We start from the raw sequence: 18,904 nt of genomic DNA on the forward strand, positions 1-18,904 counted from the left end.
GAAGCCGTAGCTCGACGTTCCTACATATTAGGTTCTAGAAGACAATATTTAATCTTGTTTGGTATTGCAATCCACTGAATTTAGATCTATTTTATTTATTAGTTTGTAACGACAGCTATTTGACAGTGTGGTGGGACGCGCGGCCTTTCAAGCAAAAACACGCGCTTGCTGCTGTCTGCATAGCTGAGTGTTAGCGCCTAAAAGTAGCACAATTCCTGCTGTTAGGCGTACAATTGACGCATCATATTTACATGCTGACTTAAGTATAGGCATTGTTATTCTATAATTTGATGAGTTTGTTGTATTTCCTGTAAGTAATCAGCGGCATTAGTATAGTTATCGTCGTCCCTTCTACGACTGGGACTCTTGTTGCAAACTTTGGCGGGCTTAGTTCTTCCACTGGCGGCTGCTAAGTGGTTCAGTGGCATTTAGTCGCAATTTACGCGATGCGGTTTGATCTAGTTTTAAATCCTGTTCTCTGTGAATATAGTTTGTGTGATGAAAATTTCGCCGAGCGCGCTGGGCGTAGCCCAATAAGGTAAGGATTGCTTTTTGTGTGCCTACGGCGTGGACGTGAAAAGTGTCTATGAGGTGCGCTGGCAGAGGAAGGCCCATTTGGAAACTGACATGATTGCCCACATTCTCCTGTTTTACCGTTGCTGTATCGGGCCGGCGTCGTTTACTGGTGAAACCGTTGCGAGTAGTCTGATAAGAAGCAGGTCATTTCGGCAGGAAGAAAACCGTACTGCAGCTGTCTGACCGTGCAACGCAGACTGAACCAAATTGAATCTGGTCATAATTGGAGAGCGGCCATAAGACGAAGAAGCGTTAGTGCCTCGTATTTGTTGAAAAAAAACAGCCTGATCTGTTAAAGCCGACAATGCTTGAAGATGAAGGCAAGTTCGGATCGATGGTGTTGGCTAGTCACGTAGAGCGTCGATGTTTCGTCGGTAAAAATATCTGTTTGCGTAAAAGCTGTATGACCGAAGTTGGTAATTAAAAAAAAAATGGGCACACAGGATGGAGGTCATCACCTACCCCGGGCAGCCTGCTCTTATAGTCCGCTGATGCTGTCAGTACGGTCAAGCTCACCGTCCGTCGACCCCTTTAACAAGGTGTTTGCGTTGCAGATGGCTAGTGCAGCTGTTGTTGTAGAGTTCTAATGAAGTAGGTAAAAGTTCGAGCGCTTAATTGACAAATTAGGCAGTTGTCGGTTGCTTAATTTATTGGGTAGCAAATACAAAATTATTATTATTATTAATTGATATTGTTAAGTGCCGACGACGAAGAGAGACGGCCATGCAGGTAACTAGCCAACAAAGATTAGCCTCGTGCGAACCACGATCCCTTATTTTCGCATGGAACTACCACTGTTGTTGTTGTTGTTGTTGTGGCTGGTTGTAATAACTGTCTGTGACTGTTGCGCCTATCAAGCAGCCTTTTTTTCGTTACTTCTCATAACGCTGCTGTGGAAGCTACAATACTTTCACTTATGAATGGTGAAAAAGCGCAGTGTCGCCAGTAAACAACAGATGTTTCATGACGACTGATGGTTTGTGCTTGGATTCAGTGTGTTTCCATACGAACATAGACATCTATGTGTCGGCGTATTAAGTCAGCCGTTGAAGCTGTTGTTGTTGTTGCATCAGTAGGCCACTGCTATTGGTGCTGTAGTGGCGATTACTCGTTTTCCGTGTTTCGGTACTCTTGCCTAATGGGCGGATGCGATACTCTAGTTGGGCATTTTGCGCGACAACAACAACAACAACTGTAACGATCGGTGCCACGATACTGTTTTTCAACGGTTGAACCAACAGAACAGAACAGTAAATTGCCAACAACACCCTGTGATAAAAGGGAGTCATCCATTAATTAGAGAGGCTGAAGGGGACAGATTGAACGCGATACAAGCCCACCGCAGTTTTCGAAAATGCATAATCGGTCCACATGGTTGAATTGCAAATGTCGATGCTGCCGACTAGCTCTGGGTACATGGATACCTTACGGCCATAGATAGGCAACAGGATTTAATGCGAATGAAGTCGGTCCTATTTTACTGTAATCTTGTCTTTCGGTAACTTATGATGGCTAATCTTCGTCTCGTTGTCACTGGCTTATTCGGAGAAAATAGAAAATGTGTGGCTGAGCGATCTCTGAGGTATAGTGTACTGCTGGGCGTGTGAGCGTGCGTTCATATGCTTATTTGTCTGTCTGTGTACAGTTCAGCAGCAACGGTAACAATAACTCGACTGTTTTGTCGGATGCAAGGGCGTCTGCTGTGAGCAGAGTTCTAGTGGTGTACGGTAAAGGTTTTCTTCCTGTTATGGTTCTTTAGCCGTTGTCTTCTGTCTGTCCGTCTATCCCAAGTCAATGAGATAGCTGGTAAGGTAATCGATCGGTACGATGTGTAGCTTTCGGGTTTTGTATGCATTCGTCAATCAGAGGGTCGGTGTTTTTGGATATTGTTCGTTCGATGCGGGTTGCTCGTGCTTCTCAATTCGTGCCAACAACAGCCGACTGTCTATGCTGACAACTTTTTCATGGCCGATGACAACTAACAGCAGCTTAACGAAATGGTAAACAAACTGTGGCAAATAAGACTACGTGGTAACCTTACCATTGCCTATATTAATATGGCGTAGTACCAGTGTGGCATAGATGTTTTTCAAATCGCTAGAGTCGCAAAATAGAAGCTGTGAGGACAACAAACGCGTCTGTCTACAGCAGAATCGGCGAAGAGATAAGGCCGATGAACGAGTATATCTTTAGTAGCCATTGTCTATAGTAAATTAAACTATGATTTTAGTCGTTGGTTTCACTCAGATAGATCTGCGCATTAGATTATACTAGATTGCTTTGCTGGAAAGAACGTTTCTTATATTGATATGTATTTCCTAAGGTTACTTAATACGTGAATAATTCCTTAATCATTGAGAGAATCGCCAATATATTGTACTGGTTTTGGCGTTAGCTCAACTAGGTATACTGAAGTAAATAAGCCATCATACTTTATTTATTACAGGGTGGACAAATACGGTGGCTTGCGCTATTGTGAATATATTTTCAATGAACCTTATTTACTAATAGCTAACAAATAATCTGAACCCTAAAAACTAATGCACTTTGAGTTATGATCGTGAACCATAAATAGAAATTAGCGACCCCTCTTCCGAATCGTCACTGCAAGTGGTAACGAACTTAACTAATGCAACAACAAATCCAGAACAAAGTTGCATTTAGACTTGTATTTTACCGTACAGTGACTCCTCTTCTAAAGAATGTCCTAGCATTAAAACAAATTCAAATTGGCAGGGCACTTGTTTACTTTCTTAGTCGCCTGTAGCTAGCCTGTGTACAGCTCAAATAAGTTTTTGGGATAATCTGCATGCCTGCAAGGAACACTGTAGACAATAGTTCCGAGTTAGCTAAACTTTGAATGCTTCTGTGGACGCCAGCCGGTACCCATCGTCAATAGTCAGCTGTTTCTGGTACATTTTTGAATACTGTTTTACGTTTTGATTGTGCGTGTGCAACATCACACGCATTCTCGTGGTTTGTGGCGCATGTCAACTGCGCTGTAATGCTTTAACATGACTCTTTCTATATCACTGTACTTAAATTTGATTATAATTGCCATATGCAAATATAGAAACGGGAATGTTAATTACGGTGTACAGCTAGTTCTAAGAACTTTTCAATGAAGTCGTGTGTTAGCCACCATAGTTTGTTTCATTAAGTCTTCATTTACTGCCAGCAAACCGATCGGAACCATTAGTCAAACCTCGAGGAGGAAGGCTCTGCATTTGCCTATAAAAAGCAGTACTAGCATGAAATAATTATTGTGAATATATGTTCACATTAGCATAATATGTGCCCTATGTCATAACTAATGCACGTTATTTGCTGTCACTTTTGATTGTAGATGCGCCTCATAGCGCCAGCTGAGAGGCGGAGCGCTGTCCATAGAAGCGGTCGAAAGCGCGATTAACAAGGACCGTTCAACGGTCAACGGTTTGGCAAACTCGGGAAAGATCGACTAGCTGAAGGAACGACCTGGCTTGCAGCGACCGTGGCTGGTGGAGTGAAGATTTTCGGTTGGAAACAGAAGTAATCGGTGACTTCGATCCTTTTGAGAGAAACAACGACAATTTCAACAACAAATTTATAAAAGTGACTGGATTCGGAAAGCGTATGTAGGCTCGGAAACAAACAACCAAACCTGAGCAAACGAGACGTGTGGTTTCCGACTGTATTGGAAACAAACCTTCGCTTCACAAGCGCACATTGCTGATCTAGCCGTTAATAATAACGGGATAACCCTTTTACTACTGTGTTGTGACCGCGATGTCTTCTGCGACGCAGCCGCTGAATTTGTCGGGTGTGGTGGTAACCGATGTGCGAAGTCTTCATTGGCGCATTGGAGCGCATATTGGATCGGGAGGATTTGGTTCTATCTATTTAGGTTAGTATATAAATTTGTTCAACTAGTTGCTATAGTTTAATCAATTATTTTGATAGACGAGGTAGTTGTACTTTAACATTTTTCTGGACACACGAAATCTGATTTACGTAAGGGCGAATTCGTTAATATACACATAGAGACGAACCCGAAGCGTACCGGAAAGTATGTTCGGCGAGAATTAAACGATGATTTACAATTTTAATTGTTTTCGGAGGCCATCTATTAATAAAGTCCGCTGATTTTTTTTATGGACCTAAATTAATGTACGCAATACGTATATTAACGTAACTTTTGTTGATTTTCGTTCTTCGTAAATTAAAAGCCTTGATGACATCATTGACCATTCACAACATTTTTTACGTTGAGTTAGCCATTTTCGATCACTGAGACTTGTGTTATTCGATAGCAACAAGTGGTTGATTCTATTGAGTTAGCGTTAAAAAATATTTTGTTTATTAAGGATATATTTCAGTTATACTTTGCATCAAGTGCATGACATGATTGTTGGTAGACACAATGTAGTTTACAATTGGTCGATTATAGAGTAAGAGGACAAAAGATTCAGTGTGCTTAATTTAGAAACTTCTCGAATTAGTAATGCATATTGCAATGTTCACTAACCGTTTGTGAATCTGATATCATAACTTTTTGCGGATGTAAGTAATAAATTTGTTATAGTGATTAACTGGCCTGTCGCACTAACTACATATTCGTATTGTTTTCTAGCGTGCGAGGCGAATTCGGGTTTATTGGAACGCGGGCTGGGTGTCCCCGAGGACACACGGATGGCCATTAAAGTGGAACCTCACGATAATGGGTCGCTGTTCACAGAGATGCATTTTTACCATCGATGTGCCAAATTAGACAAAAGTAAGTTCGAAGTTTATAATGAAGTTACGTATATAAATTATTTCTAGATAAATAATGGATATTTTGCACGTACATTCCTTATATTCAGTTAAACGAAACGGAAACTAATAGAATTGTTGACTACTCTTCACGTTAATTCCCAGGGGCTAACTTTTATACTGAGCATTACATTCCTTGTTCATTTTGATAATTCATTTTAGTGGAGGAGTGGCAACGGCAGAGAGGGCTCGACTATGTTGGTATGCCACGCCTTCATGGATCAGGTTCCTTTGTGTTCCGCCGGCAGAGATATCGGTTTATTGTCATCGACCGATTTGGAACGGATCTACAGGTAAATTATTATACTGAAGGTATTGTGCTATATGAGAAACTACTCTTACTTTGAGAAACAACTACTTCTACTTCTTCTTAGCTTTTACTCCTGACTCTAGAGAAGGCTCAATACATCTGCGTAATATTCTATATTGTTCGTTTACTTTGTATTGCAAAAGTAGGCTTGTTATTTACTAAACGAGTATCATTATTCACTTCGCAATGAACACGGATGCTCAATGAAACGGTTTATTACCATGTTAATATTGTTCCTTTGATCACAGACAATCCTCGGTGTTAACGAGGGACGGATGCCGTTGAAAACGGCACTGACGGTAGCTATTCGAGTGACGGACATTCTCGAGTACGTGCACTTTCACGGCTATGTGCACAAGGACGTTAAGGCGCAGAATCTTTTGCTTGGTTTTGACGATCCGAACAAGATCTATCTCGTCGACTTTGGCCTCGCGTGTCGGTATTTCGTTTATGAGTCGGGTTACGAAGTTCACAAAGAGTTAAAAGAGGATCTTCGGCGGGCTCACGACGGTACGATTGAATTCACCTCACGAGACGGTCATCTTGGCGCGCATTCTCGCCGCAGCGATCTCGAGGTAGCCTAGATGTTTCATCGTGCAACTAAGCGAATGCAGCATTAGCGTATAAATCGTTATACAAACGTAGTGGATTAAAGTTTCGTTGTCTATAAACAGATGCTGTCTACAAAATAGCTGTTGTTAGTCTTGCAGTCCAGAACTAAGAAGAATTTAGAGTGATACGGGCAATATTAAGAACAACTTTAATGATGGTTTTAGGTGTTATTGTACAATCTGATCTATTGGATCTCAGGAAAATTACCATGGTCATCGAACCGCGAAGATGCGGAAGAAATTGCCAGCCAAAAGGAAATTTATATGCGGGATCCGCAAGAACTAATGGTGGTTTGCTTTGGAAGGTTTGTTGCGTTTCCTCTAATACTGTTAGGTATCCCTTAAAAAATGTTCTCCGTGTATTTTATGTGCATTATGCAATTGTTTCACTGAATTCAGTGCAACCACACTTTAAACATTAAGTAATTAATCCAGTTATGTCCAGGTCTTTTTTGTTAGAAAAACTGCTGATATCATCGTTAGATATGCAGGGATTCGTATAATGTATTCTATAGATTCGTTTTCACTTTGAAAAAATAAGACAAAGAGATTCAACTAGGATTTACTAGTGGAACCGTTTTATATTTTGTGTAAAACACCATCTCAGTTAAAAACCTCCTAAATTTACGAGGATTATATGAACCTGCCACACAAGGTTGTATGTTAAATCAAGTATTACGTACAGTCATCTCGCTGGAGTGGGTCGGGTGTTGAATTATGTTTTTTAAACCTCGAATGCAACGCTCTTGTTTGCTAACATAATCGTCCCAGTTCATCAAATGATAATTTGCCATATGTATGTACGTTTATACGCGCGATCGGTTAGGTCGTAGAATGCTCTGACATTGTGAACCGCGTCATTGTGAAAACTGATTAATCATCCAACGTTCCTTCCAACCAAGATAGCAACTTTCACCGGTCGCTATAGGAACCGATTCAGATAGTTACCTTGACGTATTGCTGCTGATGCTTGTTAAAATTACAGGAAAGGTGCGCCTCCCTACATTTTAGAGTTTGCTAATTATGTCGCCAGACTCGACTTTCACGAGAAGCCTAATTACGAGCTTTGTCGTGAAATGTTTAAACAGGTGAGCAGCTGAGTAAAGTGCCATTCTTATAAAATGCTTTACGATTCTCAACAGTTTTTTCATCATTAAGTATGGAAGTAAACAACCGCATCCTATTTAAATTAGAAATGTGACGCAGGATTAGTAGACTTCGCACTGGACTTGGTTTAGGTACCAACCAGGTTGATATCTGCTCAAAAGTACAGTGCTTGTGCTTCAGGCAATCCTAAAAAGCGGCTTCCGACACGATATGCAGCTTCAGTTTGAAGGGGGCATCGTCCGTATACAAAGCAAACGAAAATGCCGAAAAAGCTTTCGACTTGAGAAGGAAAAACGCATGCGTGTGGAACAGGAGAGTCAGGTAAATATACCTCTACTATGAAGACGCCACAAACAACAGTAATACGCCTATTTCATGTCATTTAGGGAGTCACGCCATTTGACCGTCTTTTTTCGGTATATTTGAAATCGGTATACTACGTAAGAGCACTGGCAGTGTCTAATATATAGATATGAAGGTATCTATGATCAAATTTAATTATTTGTATAACTTTGTTAATGCTCATCGTTTGTCTAACGGTCACGCGCATTTTTAGGCATCACTGTCGGGTTCATCAAGTGGTTCGGTGGCGGCAACTCGCTTAAGGCGTCGTACCACGAACGCCGCTGCTGGAACGCACGCGGAAGCCGTTGCGAGCACGTCGGATGATGACGACAATGACAGTTCGCTGAGCGACAGGCCCTCATCTGTGAAACGGAGCTGTTTCGACTCGCGGCAAAGCAGCGGCCGCAGGACTGGTAGGCATCATTATCCACCCTCGCAAGATCAAGAGGTACCGCAGGGTCCTACCCTGCTTATGATCGACCACGACACCAAGGAGGCTCGCCGCATCAACTTGTTTGAGCTGCGGGAAGCACAAAGGGCGTACGAACTCCAGAGGGAACACTTGATGAACGTGGCCAGAAACGAACTTCGCCAAATGGGCGAAACCGCTGCTAGGGTCGAAAATACCGCCGCTGTCGTGTCAGCCGCCCGCTTAGGAAGAATTACTAAAGATGCTAGAGGCAAGGCTGTCGTGCAAAAGGCTAAAAACACCAATTTGGTGGGAAAAGACACATGGCTGGGTACTGGGATTATTGCGGATAAAAGGTGTAATATTAGCAGTAGGCGAAGGATGGCACGGCGCACAGCGGCGCAATTTCAGGGGACGGGGAAAGTCCAAAGGCATCAGAAACTCAAACAGAATAGAAATGCACGGGTGGCTGCGAACACGGCGTTAGTAGCGGCTAATGTTTCTCACAATAACGTCGTACAACAAGAGGGGAAAAATCGGGTATTGGCGACAGACTTGACGAATCCGCCAGTCACGCGACAGACTAGGCGTCGAACCCTTAGGGAACAAGTTGAGGCAAGCGGGATGGTCACGATAAGAACTTCAGGGGCCGATAAGACAGCCGGTGCAAACAGCAACTATTTGAATGGGCATGGTCACAGTCACACTGCAGTAAATGGTAAAACAGCCACAGAGCGGTCGTCGAAAGAGGCCAAACAGCCGCAACTAAAAAACAATAGTGGGGGTACAAAAAATGAGCAAAAACGAAACAATAGTGGCCCAATGCAGTCGAAATTCTGTAAAGAGTCTGGTCACAAAGAGTCTGGCTCGTGTAGTCGAGGAGTGACAAAAAAAAGCAGCTTGAGGTGTGTTCGATTTAAGAACGGGAATGGTCAACAAATTTCCGTTGATGTGGCAGGTATGTCGTTAAGAAATCGAAGGCTGCCCCTTACCGAGGTTAGCAATTCGAAATAAGACAGCAAGTAAGGAGGCGTGAAGAGAGCGAACCCAAGTTGATGCGAATTACGCAAGGCCTAGATTTGGCTATTAACGCCGGCTTTGTTTTCGTTTCGAAGTTATAATATACGCTAGCAGTTATGTTTTCCAGTTGTTGTAACGGTCCTTGCTCACTCAAATGTGATTCACTGAATCGTTTTATTTTAGGGGCACAAAATATTACGATTTGTTGTATTGCGCTTGCTGTGATCTCTGTCAAGTTGCAGGTAATCGTTTCTACGCGATTATCTAACTATACTGCTCCTGCATTTTTTAATACGGAGTGGTTCAATAGAAGCGAGAGTTTCCCCCATAAGGTTGTTTCGATGAAGAAAAGTTAAGACAGTCATATTTGAAACGAGAACTTATTTTGCGTCTAGAAAGAATACCTGTGATGAGTGAGGGTCACAATGCCGTACAGAACAATACTGATCAGGGAAATTCTATGCTACCGCTATTGCTAGTGATGTGGAGTGCATTTGCTTGCAGCACCTACGGCTTCTTAGATTTAGTTCAAGACTACCTGATTTTAACTATAATAAGTTCGATAAACGGTTTCGGAGAGCGATGAGTAGGATCCGGCAGACCACCAAATGACGACGTTATGTCAAATGCGCAAGTTTTCTGGTTTTAGATGTGTGCTCTCTGTCGACTGTAATCGTATTTTTCTCGATAAGTGAGACTCATCGCTCTAGATACAGAAGGTGTGTGGATTGTCACAGTTGCTTATGATTTACATCAATAATGAACTATAACCATTAAGATCAACCTGTTGACAGTGAGTAGAACAAGACGCTTCGATAGAATTCCAGTCGCTTGTTGGCGGTTAGTACAATATAGTATTCTATTAAACACTGGTGTACAACGGTATCCATTGCGATGTGTCTATCTACAGAAGCGTTTATAATAATTAGCCAGTACCAGCAGATTTATCTGCAATTTCAGTGGAATTGTAAAAATGTAGGAAGCATAACGGCATAAACCGTCGAACAGATAAAACTAAACCGAATATTATTCAGCTAAGTTGAACAAACGTCGAGGCTAATGAACTGAAGTCGAGGCTAATGAACTGAGGTCGAGCATGTCTCGGCAGACAAACGCTAAAGGACGTTTTGACTTACGGTAACATAGTTTGTTAATCGTCGTTAAAGTGCAGTGAATCGTAATTCTTTATGTAGTCTTCTAAACGAGCTGTGTATACGCCGGTTTCTTAAGTTCGGGTAGAATAGGTTTAACTAGCTTAGTATAAAAGCAGGTTGAAGAAAACACAGTAAGTCGAATGGAAGGTCTTCATTGCGAATGGGCTTATGCTCATCGTCCTTGTTAACTGAACTGTACGTATATAATAATTTTCAGTTCTTTACATATATGTGTACAAAATATATAGTTAATAAGATTGGTTCTTTGTATATAAGTTTGAATAAATAATTTCATTATAATTTGACATTCAGTTGTTTTCCTTTCAGCTTCTTTGTTCGCAAACTATTCTGTTAATCTGTCCGCCGCTCTGCTCTTCTCTTTTTCTCGTATCCATAAAGTTGTTGTGCGTAGCTTGTTTGCCTTAGCAACGCAACTATAGTCACAGTTCATTCCCTCTAGAGATCGTTTTTCAAATGCTTTTTTCCACATATTGCCTCAGTTGCATGACACCGTTGGACCAAGCTTAAATCGATCTTCGCAATGTTGTGCTCTGGTCAAAAGTACCATTCTCGCCGCCACCTCGACTTTTAGCGGGTTTGCGTTTAAGACAACAGGGATTTTTGCACGGGCACTTCTTTGAAAAACTCTGTTGACAATTCAGCCACATCAGATCATAGCCTTCAATTATATATTTGATTTTTGCGCATACGCACAGACAAACAACGTAGGTTGCGAATGCAATATGCACCTCTATAAGCTGCGAATGCAATGTAAGACCACATCAGATTGAACCTAATTGCACTTTAAGCCTGGAAACCTTACCTGCTGTTTACTCGCCAATAATCTGAGCACTGTATGGTACTCGACCTGACCCAAAAACCCTAAAAATCCCCTACAGTGCTACTGAACGCACCTGTCACTCATTCAGACTGGTAGATTGAATAAATGTTAGCGCTGCTTTCGCCGGTACCTTGACGTCGGACATACACCGAATGCTATCGCAATGGCTTACATAAAAGGTGCGTGCTTGATCTAAACGATAAGGTGTTCAGGCACGAAGCTTTTCTTCTTTACGATGCCTCTTGGTGTGATGGAAATTCTTTCTAGACTAAAACTAGAACATAAAAACAGTGGCCTAAATACGAATGGTTTGGATTTGTAGTAGACCGAAAAGGAAAAACATATCATTGATCTGCAGAAATGCTAGACCATTTCACTTGAGTTGGCGACAACGTTCATGTTCGTCTGCAGAAAAGTTACCCAAATGTAATATATTTAGCCAACGAATTCTGGATATAATTATTTTATTTAATCAAACCTACCATTAGTATATATGTACTTGGCGGGGTTTGCGCCAGTAACCTTCCAAGTGTTACAGCCGGAGGCCTATTCGGCTTATCCAATAATAATAACAACAATAGAATTAAATCAATTCGGGCTGGATTGGATTATTATAACTTTATGATGGGTTCTTATTGCATTAAAATACCTGACTAGTACGTCCTCTTAACTGCAGTAGCAGCATATATTAGTGTGTACAGCAGGTAAAACTCCTTTTTTAAAGTTATTGTTCTTTGAAAAAATTATTTCTCCTTATCCCTTAATTGAACATAGTGTAACAATAAAGCCCATTTCACACCACAAAACGAATTTCATTTAATTTTTATGTAAGGTCTGTTCGCTACTCCGCAGATAAGTCCGGGCGTAGGCACACCTCGTCTGAAATAGCACCTAATGGCTTTTATACCGGACGTTAAGCACATAAGGTTCCTATTCATGGGAGAAACAGAAAAGTGTTACGTCGATGAGTTTAGGGGGAGGAGGTCACTTAGCTAATAGTTGCAGAAGACGAGGTGTTAACAATTACAATTTGTATAGAAATGTTTGTAATTTTTTATTCTCAGTGCTCATGGTGTCTAAATATTATTGATCCGCATATATAGATCGTGTTGAAATATATGCATGCAACGTTTATCGGGTCGTCGAAGCCACTAATAGTCAGCATTATATTTGCAACATTTTCAATACACAATCATTGATTGAAGCGAACTGATATATAATCCAGGGACGAATTCTAAGTAAGAAATCTTGTTTATTCTTATCTGAAACTTCTGTGTATGTTTTCGCTGCCTCGTCATCACCTGCTTCTTCCATCGTCATCGAACATTCTTTGCTATTTGATCTCATCGACCTTTCGACTTATAAGGCTCGACGCGCAGCATAAGTTCGGTCGCGAGTCCTATGGCGAACGGCTGTCACAATTCTAATCCCTTCCCCATGTTCAACTGCTTCGACCACAAGCCGTCCGGTAAGTGACCGTCTTTTTTAACAATAGGAAATTTTTATCTTTTGTTCGTTTTGTAGCTACAATCGTTACACTGTTGTTGACAATGTGTATAGTTATTGATTATAAAGATTTTGATAAAGCTAATGTTAAATTAAACTTTAAAAAGGGTTTTCGCGCTTGATCCTTGACGAATGGTATGAAAATATAATTGAACAATATTATAGGTTTGGAGAACCCGACGCCGGCAATGCAGTTGTTAATGGACAAGCTCAAAATCAAACTTCATTCCTTAGTGAATTCTGGTCCTCCCGTGATGCCGCTTTCATTTAAGGACAGAATTCTCGATGCAGGTATAAATAATCGTTTTTATAATGCCCAAGAATTTTTGGTTCTCAATAGAACCCGGCAAATTTGTAACATTAGTTACGTCGTGTTTGCTCAAAGTGTTCACTCTAGCCTAATCTAATTGATACATGCATGCAGATTTAGAATCAATAGAGAATTTGAATAGCTACGTTTACTTTTGCTTGTAAGCGTTCACGGTTCCACACTTCATATACCCTTACACCGCTTAACATGAAGTTACTTCTGCTCTTCCTTTAGGTGATCTCTATAAGGCCGATAACGTAATGCGGAGAAGTCGCAGTTACAGTCCTGAAATTGCGTAGCGGGTCGGCGATTTCCAATACCCCTGTCGACCCATTGTAGCCTATGGTCTTCCACGAGACTCGGTGTCAAGACGGTGACAATTTCCAATCAGAACGGGAAGTCTCTACGAAGCCCTTACACCAAAGCTGTTTTGCGGACACCACTTCATGCAATTAGGAAGCGTGATCCCAATGACGTGGCTGTGTGGTATGGCTAACGCATCTATCACGTTTGAAACACGCGCGAGTCCGTGTGGCATTGTGAGTGAGGCCTTTGAATTTAGGGATTTCTATTTACTGATATGATGACCAAACATAAATGACACAAATAGGCATACAAAAAAACGGATTGTAGGAACTAAGTATGGAAGAACTAATGAATCGTACGCATTTTAGACAAATTGAACTCGGAGTGAATTATCAGAAAAAAGCAAAAGTCCTATTCGGCTTCAGCTATAATCGAACTGACAAGACAAATGACTTTAGCGACGCAATCAATCTGTAGGTGTGGTAGCACTTCAATTGTACGTACAATCATCCAGTGTTACTTTTAAGTATGTTAGAAAGGAGTGGTTAAGTGATCACTGCAGCCCCTGAGTCGAATCACGCAATTACACGACTTTTTCTCAAGACTGATTTCACGGTCTGAGATGGTAAATTTAACTGTGTGCATAGCCTATTTAAATTATCTCATTATAATTATTATTACCATTATTTATTATTTTTCGAGTGATTTGTATTGCGTGGATCGCTTGCTATAAAGGTGTGAACTTACATGGTAAAATGGTGGATGCGATCATAGAAGACAGACAAACAAAGATATTAAGAGCCGTAGTGTTACTTGGAAGCGGTTCAAGAGTATCTGGCGTCATAAAACACTTAGTCTTCTAGGCGACTTTTTTACGATAAATAGTAACCAAATTGGAAACGAGCGTTTAAGTCAGCAAATTTCGACTAATAATGAACCTAAAAAATAGAAAAATCCTTTGCATTATAGCTCATTGAGATCTGAATGATAAAGCGCGGACCTGCCAATAATCGACAAAAATAACGAGTCTCAGTTTGCTTAAAGCACTTGCAGTAAACTGTATTTTTGCAGCTTTGAAAAAAGCTGCCTTTGCAAATGTTGAAGCGAAGCTTGGGCATAATTTTTCGGTAATCCACATCGGGTATCCAAATGCCTCAGATGCACTGGATAGCAGTATGAGTCTCTTTTTAAAAATAATTATTGTTAAGCTGTCTTTCTTCCCATAATTATGTCCCTTTCTGGCTGACATAACTATTGGCTCTATGTGGGTTATGATGCATGGAAATATTGTAGGTTTTTTGTATTAGCCACACTGCGTGGTGGCACAAAGACGAAATAATTCCGGAATCAAATGAGTCTATTATCGAACTGCAGAAGCGTTCTTTTGTCAGTTACATTTATATTTCACACCTGATATCCAGATAACTGAACGAAGTTGATTCGTTGAGGCGAATATTCATGAACTTACTATCCTTATCTGTTACCATTTTGGTGCGATGGTGAATCGATCCCTAATCAATGTCGATATCCTGAAATGCCTAATAGGCCAGTTGTGTACTTTCTTTTACCCAATATCACTACGTGTGGGTAAGCTTTAAATTGATTGTTAAATGAGTACAAATGAGAAAATTGTTTTAACGACGTTGAGTTCCACTCAGCTCAGTTGTCTGGTCCCACTGAAAAGGCTGGCTTTGGCGACGAAACATGTACCAACCAATTCGATCAATTCAAAGTCACATTAAACAGTGTAAGTGCGAGTAAAAGAATAACCGATATACGAAAATAATACTAATGGCCCTTGATATTTGCTAGCCCCAGGAAAGGGAGGGGGGTTGATGTCTGCGACATCTTTAAATCTATTCTTTTTGTAGCAGTGCAGCGATGCATGCACTTATTTGCAAAAATATGTGAACCACTACTCAGTGTAGTGCCGTTGTCAGATTAAACTTTTTCGACTTTGAGGCACTTTCCAGCACCTATTATCGAAATTAGCAAGTATCTGGGAATGATCGTTTCAGAAGGAGGTGGATCAAACGAAATATTGAGGGTCAACAATTATCTGACAGTTTTTTCTCGTGAGTGTGCATTGCAGCGATCGACAACAACAATTTTAGATAGGAATATCTGAAGAACACCTCCGAAGACATTTGGAACTCTAATGAGTACACAAATTTTCCAATTTTCATCGGATTGCAACCTCCATCGATGGTCAATAGACTCGCATGCAATGAAAAAGTTAGAAAACTCGGCTTGAAGCGACATATAATATTACTGGTTTAGTGATCTGTGTAAAGCTACTTCGAAATGGGAATTCTTTCTAAAGATGTCTTGCTGATCAGCGTTGATATAATACAATGTCTTTTTGATTGAAAGATTCATAGTTAAAATGATCGTTAGATGGCGGTGTAGCTAAAAATTATTACGTAATGCCGCACCAGATGGCGCCGCGGCTAATAAAGTGGGCCGGTTATGTTGTACATATGTTATAATTCGTATGCGCATTAATCTATACAATATGAACACATGAATATTTATGCCCGCACCAAGAATTGCTATGATCATAGCTACTTTCAAATGTATAACAATAGTATGGACTCAACAATATAATCGTCCATAATCTATAAGTCTATAATCGATATGGGTAATCATTACGATTGCCACCTTTTAGAACATCGTGCGAAAGGTTCCTACGACAATACCGTATGATCTGGCATCACAAAAAACATTACCTGGAGCCACTTGGCTCATTTCAAGCGCACACAGTCAAGTAATCCGCTTGCCACAGTCGCAATATGACTTGTTAGCGAAGCATCAAATACGTTCAGACCATAATTCTGTCATAACAATGAGCAAGATTTCACGAAGGATGTCTGTAATAATTACGATTTCTTTAGCACGACATTGGGCGCATGAAAGTAGAGTACAATATAATAGACTATATATATACGGTTAAATTGTAAATAAGGCTGCATTAGCTAATATTTGCCATTATATTTGTCGATTATATTCCTCTTGAATAATATTAATGCAGAATTGTTCATTGAAACAGATTCGACATAAGTGTAGGCATTTATGCTTATTAATTATTAAAGATAAAGCTTAAAAAATGAATCAATAATATCGTGTAACGTGAATATGCTTTATTAGGGTAAAATTTAGGGCCCGATCGGTCACCGCCCATCAAAAATTGTTGGACTGAAGGGCGACGGTTGTTCACTTGCTTGGAAAGACAGATTGAAAATAAGAAACAGTGACAACAGTCTACCTGAAGAGCGATCGCTGTGCAACGAAAATATATTGCGCAATATGCGCAAGTCAGCGAGTATTGGTCAGAAGTGCTAGAAGGCATTGGGAAGCCGTTATGGTTCGCCAGTGCAAGTCGCAGGCTTCTATGTAGTAGAGTTTATTGTCCGTGGCAAACGATGAATAGGAAAGTCAATCCAGAATACGTATCTGTTCGTGGGTCTATACGTTTAGCCCTGAACACGCCAAACGTTTCGCCTTACGAGATTTCTTTTGTACAGCTTCGAGGCAGAACCTAGGCGGTCCGCTGCTTGAAATTGATGTGATGCCGTTTGACTCGGGTACCAGTGGGCGAGAGTAGATTTTTTTGCGAATCTGCTTGGATATGGCTACTAAGAAGGCCACACTGCGTAACTTAAGGTCCTACCCAACATGTCGTGACGTGCGATAACGTCTGCTTAATGTACAGTTGAGCCTGTCCTTATGGATTGTTCGTTTCCGAGAATGCTGCAATCCCGTTAGTTTGGACATTTTGCTGGTATGAAGAGTTAGCGCCTACCGACTCGGTCGAAGTACGGTCCAGCTAAAATAACGAATTGTTCTAGATTAGGGAAGCCGTTGTAGATCCGATGTTTCAGACACATGACTTGATGCCGATACCTCCACCGCGGAACAAGACCGCATTTACAACCGCCTTAAACCACTGGTTGATGACGGGTCGTCGGCAATACTTTATTCTGAGCTAGAAATTGACAGGCTGAACCGAGCATCCGGTTCAGTAAATTAATAGCGTTTCAGGGATATTGCTGTTGGGTTTTGCAACAGTTGTACTGATGTTAGATATGGACAATGTATAGAAGAGGAAGTGGTTCGATGGTTACGACTTACGAAGGGTCACCGGAACTGAAGCTGGTAGAATTGGAGAAAAAGCTTTTCTTTATTTAAAAAAGAGAAGCTAACTGAAATTTGACGCGATTGGCTTTGTTCGACCGTGTGGTCGTCGACCTGCATCGGAAATTTTTGAACACAGCAAAGACCAGTTCAGCAATCGATATGCGTTGCAAAAGACACTCACATCGGTCTTTCACATCGTTCTGGGTAAAGGAGCCTGGCTTAATCGCATAGAGACAAGTTTTCTTGCGTTCACCCGAAGCAATTATCTACGGGCTCGATAATACATCACAATATATAGAAAACGATGATAATTCTGGTGATCAAAATGGTGAAGATGCTAATAATGATGTGGAATATATTGAGGGGAGCTGTGTAAAGAAATATGAATATGGATTAATAACCGATTGAGTGGCTGATTGAGTAAATAACTGAACCTTTGAGCAAACAGGAAGGTGTCCCCGTAATCGGGATACCTGAAGTGAGCTCTGATAAGAATACTAGACCCCTATATTCCATGTCCTCCCTTGTACGCACACCTATAGACCGCTTCATGGATAAACTAGATAGAGACAAAGCAACAAGAAAAAACATAACAAACACAACATGAATTCTACAGTAATTCATAAAAGTAACGGCATTATGATAAAACAAAACCGATTTGCCAGTGATGCTGCCGGGTGGCAACCGGAATCATCAATTCGCAATCCGATTAGTATTCCCGTTATTATACTTGTAATTAGGACGAGGAAGGAAAACAAAAAAAAAACAACAGTAAAAGTTGAAAGACGAAGCAACAACTAAAACAATAGCAACGGTGTTTTTATATGTAACCACTCGACAGGCCCGGACGCATTTGTGGACGTTAAGGAAATAGATATAACAAATCTTATTGCATAGATATATAAATAAATAGAAATATTAATACTATTCATGGGGAAAACATCCCATTCTCAAAGGGCACAGAGAATATTACAGACACAGGCATGTAGGCACAGGTCATGTAAAACGCAAAAATGTACGTGGGTTGTGGTGTTAGGTTAAACTAATCTTGTACATAAATCGAACCCACATGTTCCCACCTGGACGAACAATTGGTATTTAATGTATATATGGTGTACATACATAAGGACGAAAATTAGATTGTCAGGCCAGTAATTAATAAAGTGTCAAGGAGAGTGAGTGTCTATAGAAAATGATGTCATGGTTATTTCCAATTTTCTTGTGATCTTTATTGCTTTCATATATATTAAGAATAGATTGCTCAAACATAATGCATGATGAGCCTGCTGTTTTCTTTTGCATCTTGTAGTCGTCCGTTATCAACTTGCTTGTTGTCTCAATTTTGTTGATATAAAATAACATTCTGAATGTTAATTATTTATTAATTGCAACGTCATCTCACTAAATAGCAGATCACTTACGAATAAATTATTTTTTTTAATTAAAACTTAAATACGCATTGAGCAATCGATAGAGTG

General features: G+C 40.5%; 1 protein-coding gene across 3 annotated transcripts; it reads left to right on the forward strand.

Moving 5' to 3' along the window:
* Positions 1-134: 134 nt before the first annotated feature.
* LOC111260671 (serine/threonine-protein kinase VRK1) lies at positions 135-18,640 on the forward strand. 3 transcript variants are annotated; one of them, XM_086968431.1, is made up of 12 exons: positions 135-538; positions 3,923-4,462; positions 5,189-5,332; positions 5,533-5,663; positions 5,929-6,255; positions 6,457-6,596; positions 7,277-7,379; positions 7,579-7,719; positions 7,955-8,156; positions 12,534-12,635; positions 12,839-12,964; positions 13,218-18,640. In XM_086968431.1, exons 2-12 carry the CDS (start codon positions 4,345-4,347, stop codon positions 13,280-13,282), a joined length of 1,599 nt encoding a protein of 532 aa, XP_086824557.1. In that variant the 5' UTR covers positions 135-538; positions 3,923-4,344; the 3' UTR covers positions 13,283-18,640. The 3 variants fall into 3 exon arrangements, with proteins under 3 accessions (XP_086824557.1, XP_022689331.1, XP_022689332.1); XM_022833596.2 differs by lacking the exons at positions 12,534-12,635; positions 12,839-12,964; positions 13,218-18,640 and having other exon boundaries at positions 424-538; positions 7,955-10,631; XM_022833597.2 differs by lacking the exons at positions 135-538; positions 12,534-12,635; positions 12,839-12,964; positions 13,218-18,640 and adding an exon at positions 2,362-2,576 and having other exon boundaries at positions 7,955-10,631.
* Positions 18,641-18,904: the final 264 nt, after the last annotated feature.

Source organism: Varroa jacobsoni, unplaced genomic scaffold (assembly GCF_002532875.2).
Source record: "Varroa jacobsoni isolate VJ856 unplaced genomic scaffold, vjacob_1.0 scaffold_466, whole genome shotgun sequence".
Classification (NCBI taxonomy): domain Eukaryota; kingdom Metazoa; phylum Arthropoda; class Arachnida; order Mesostigmata; family Varroidae; genus Varroa; species Varroa jacobsoni.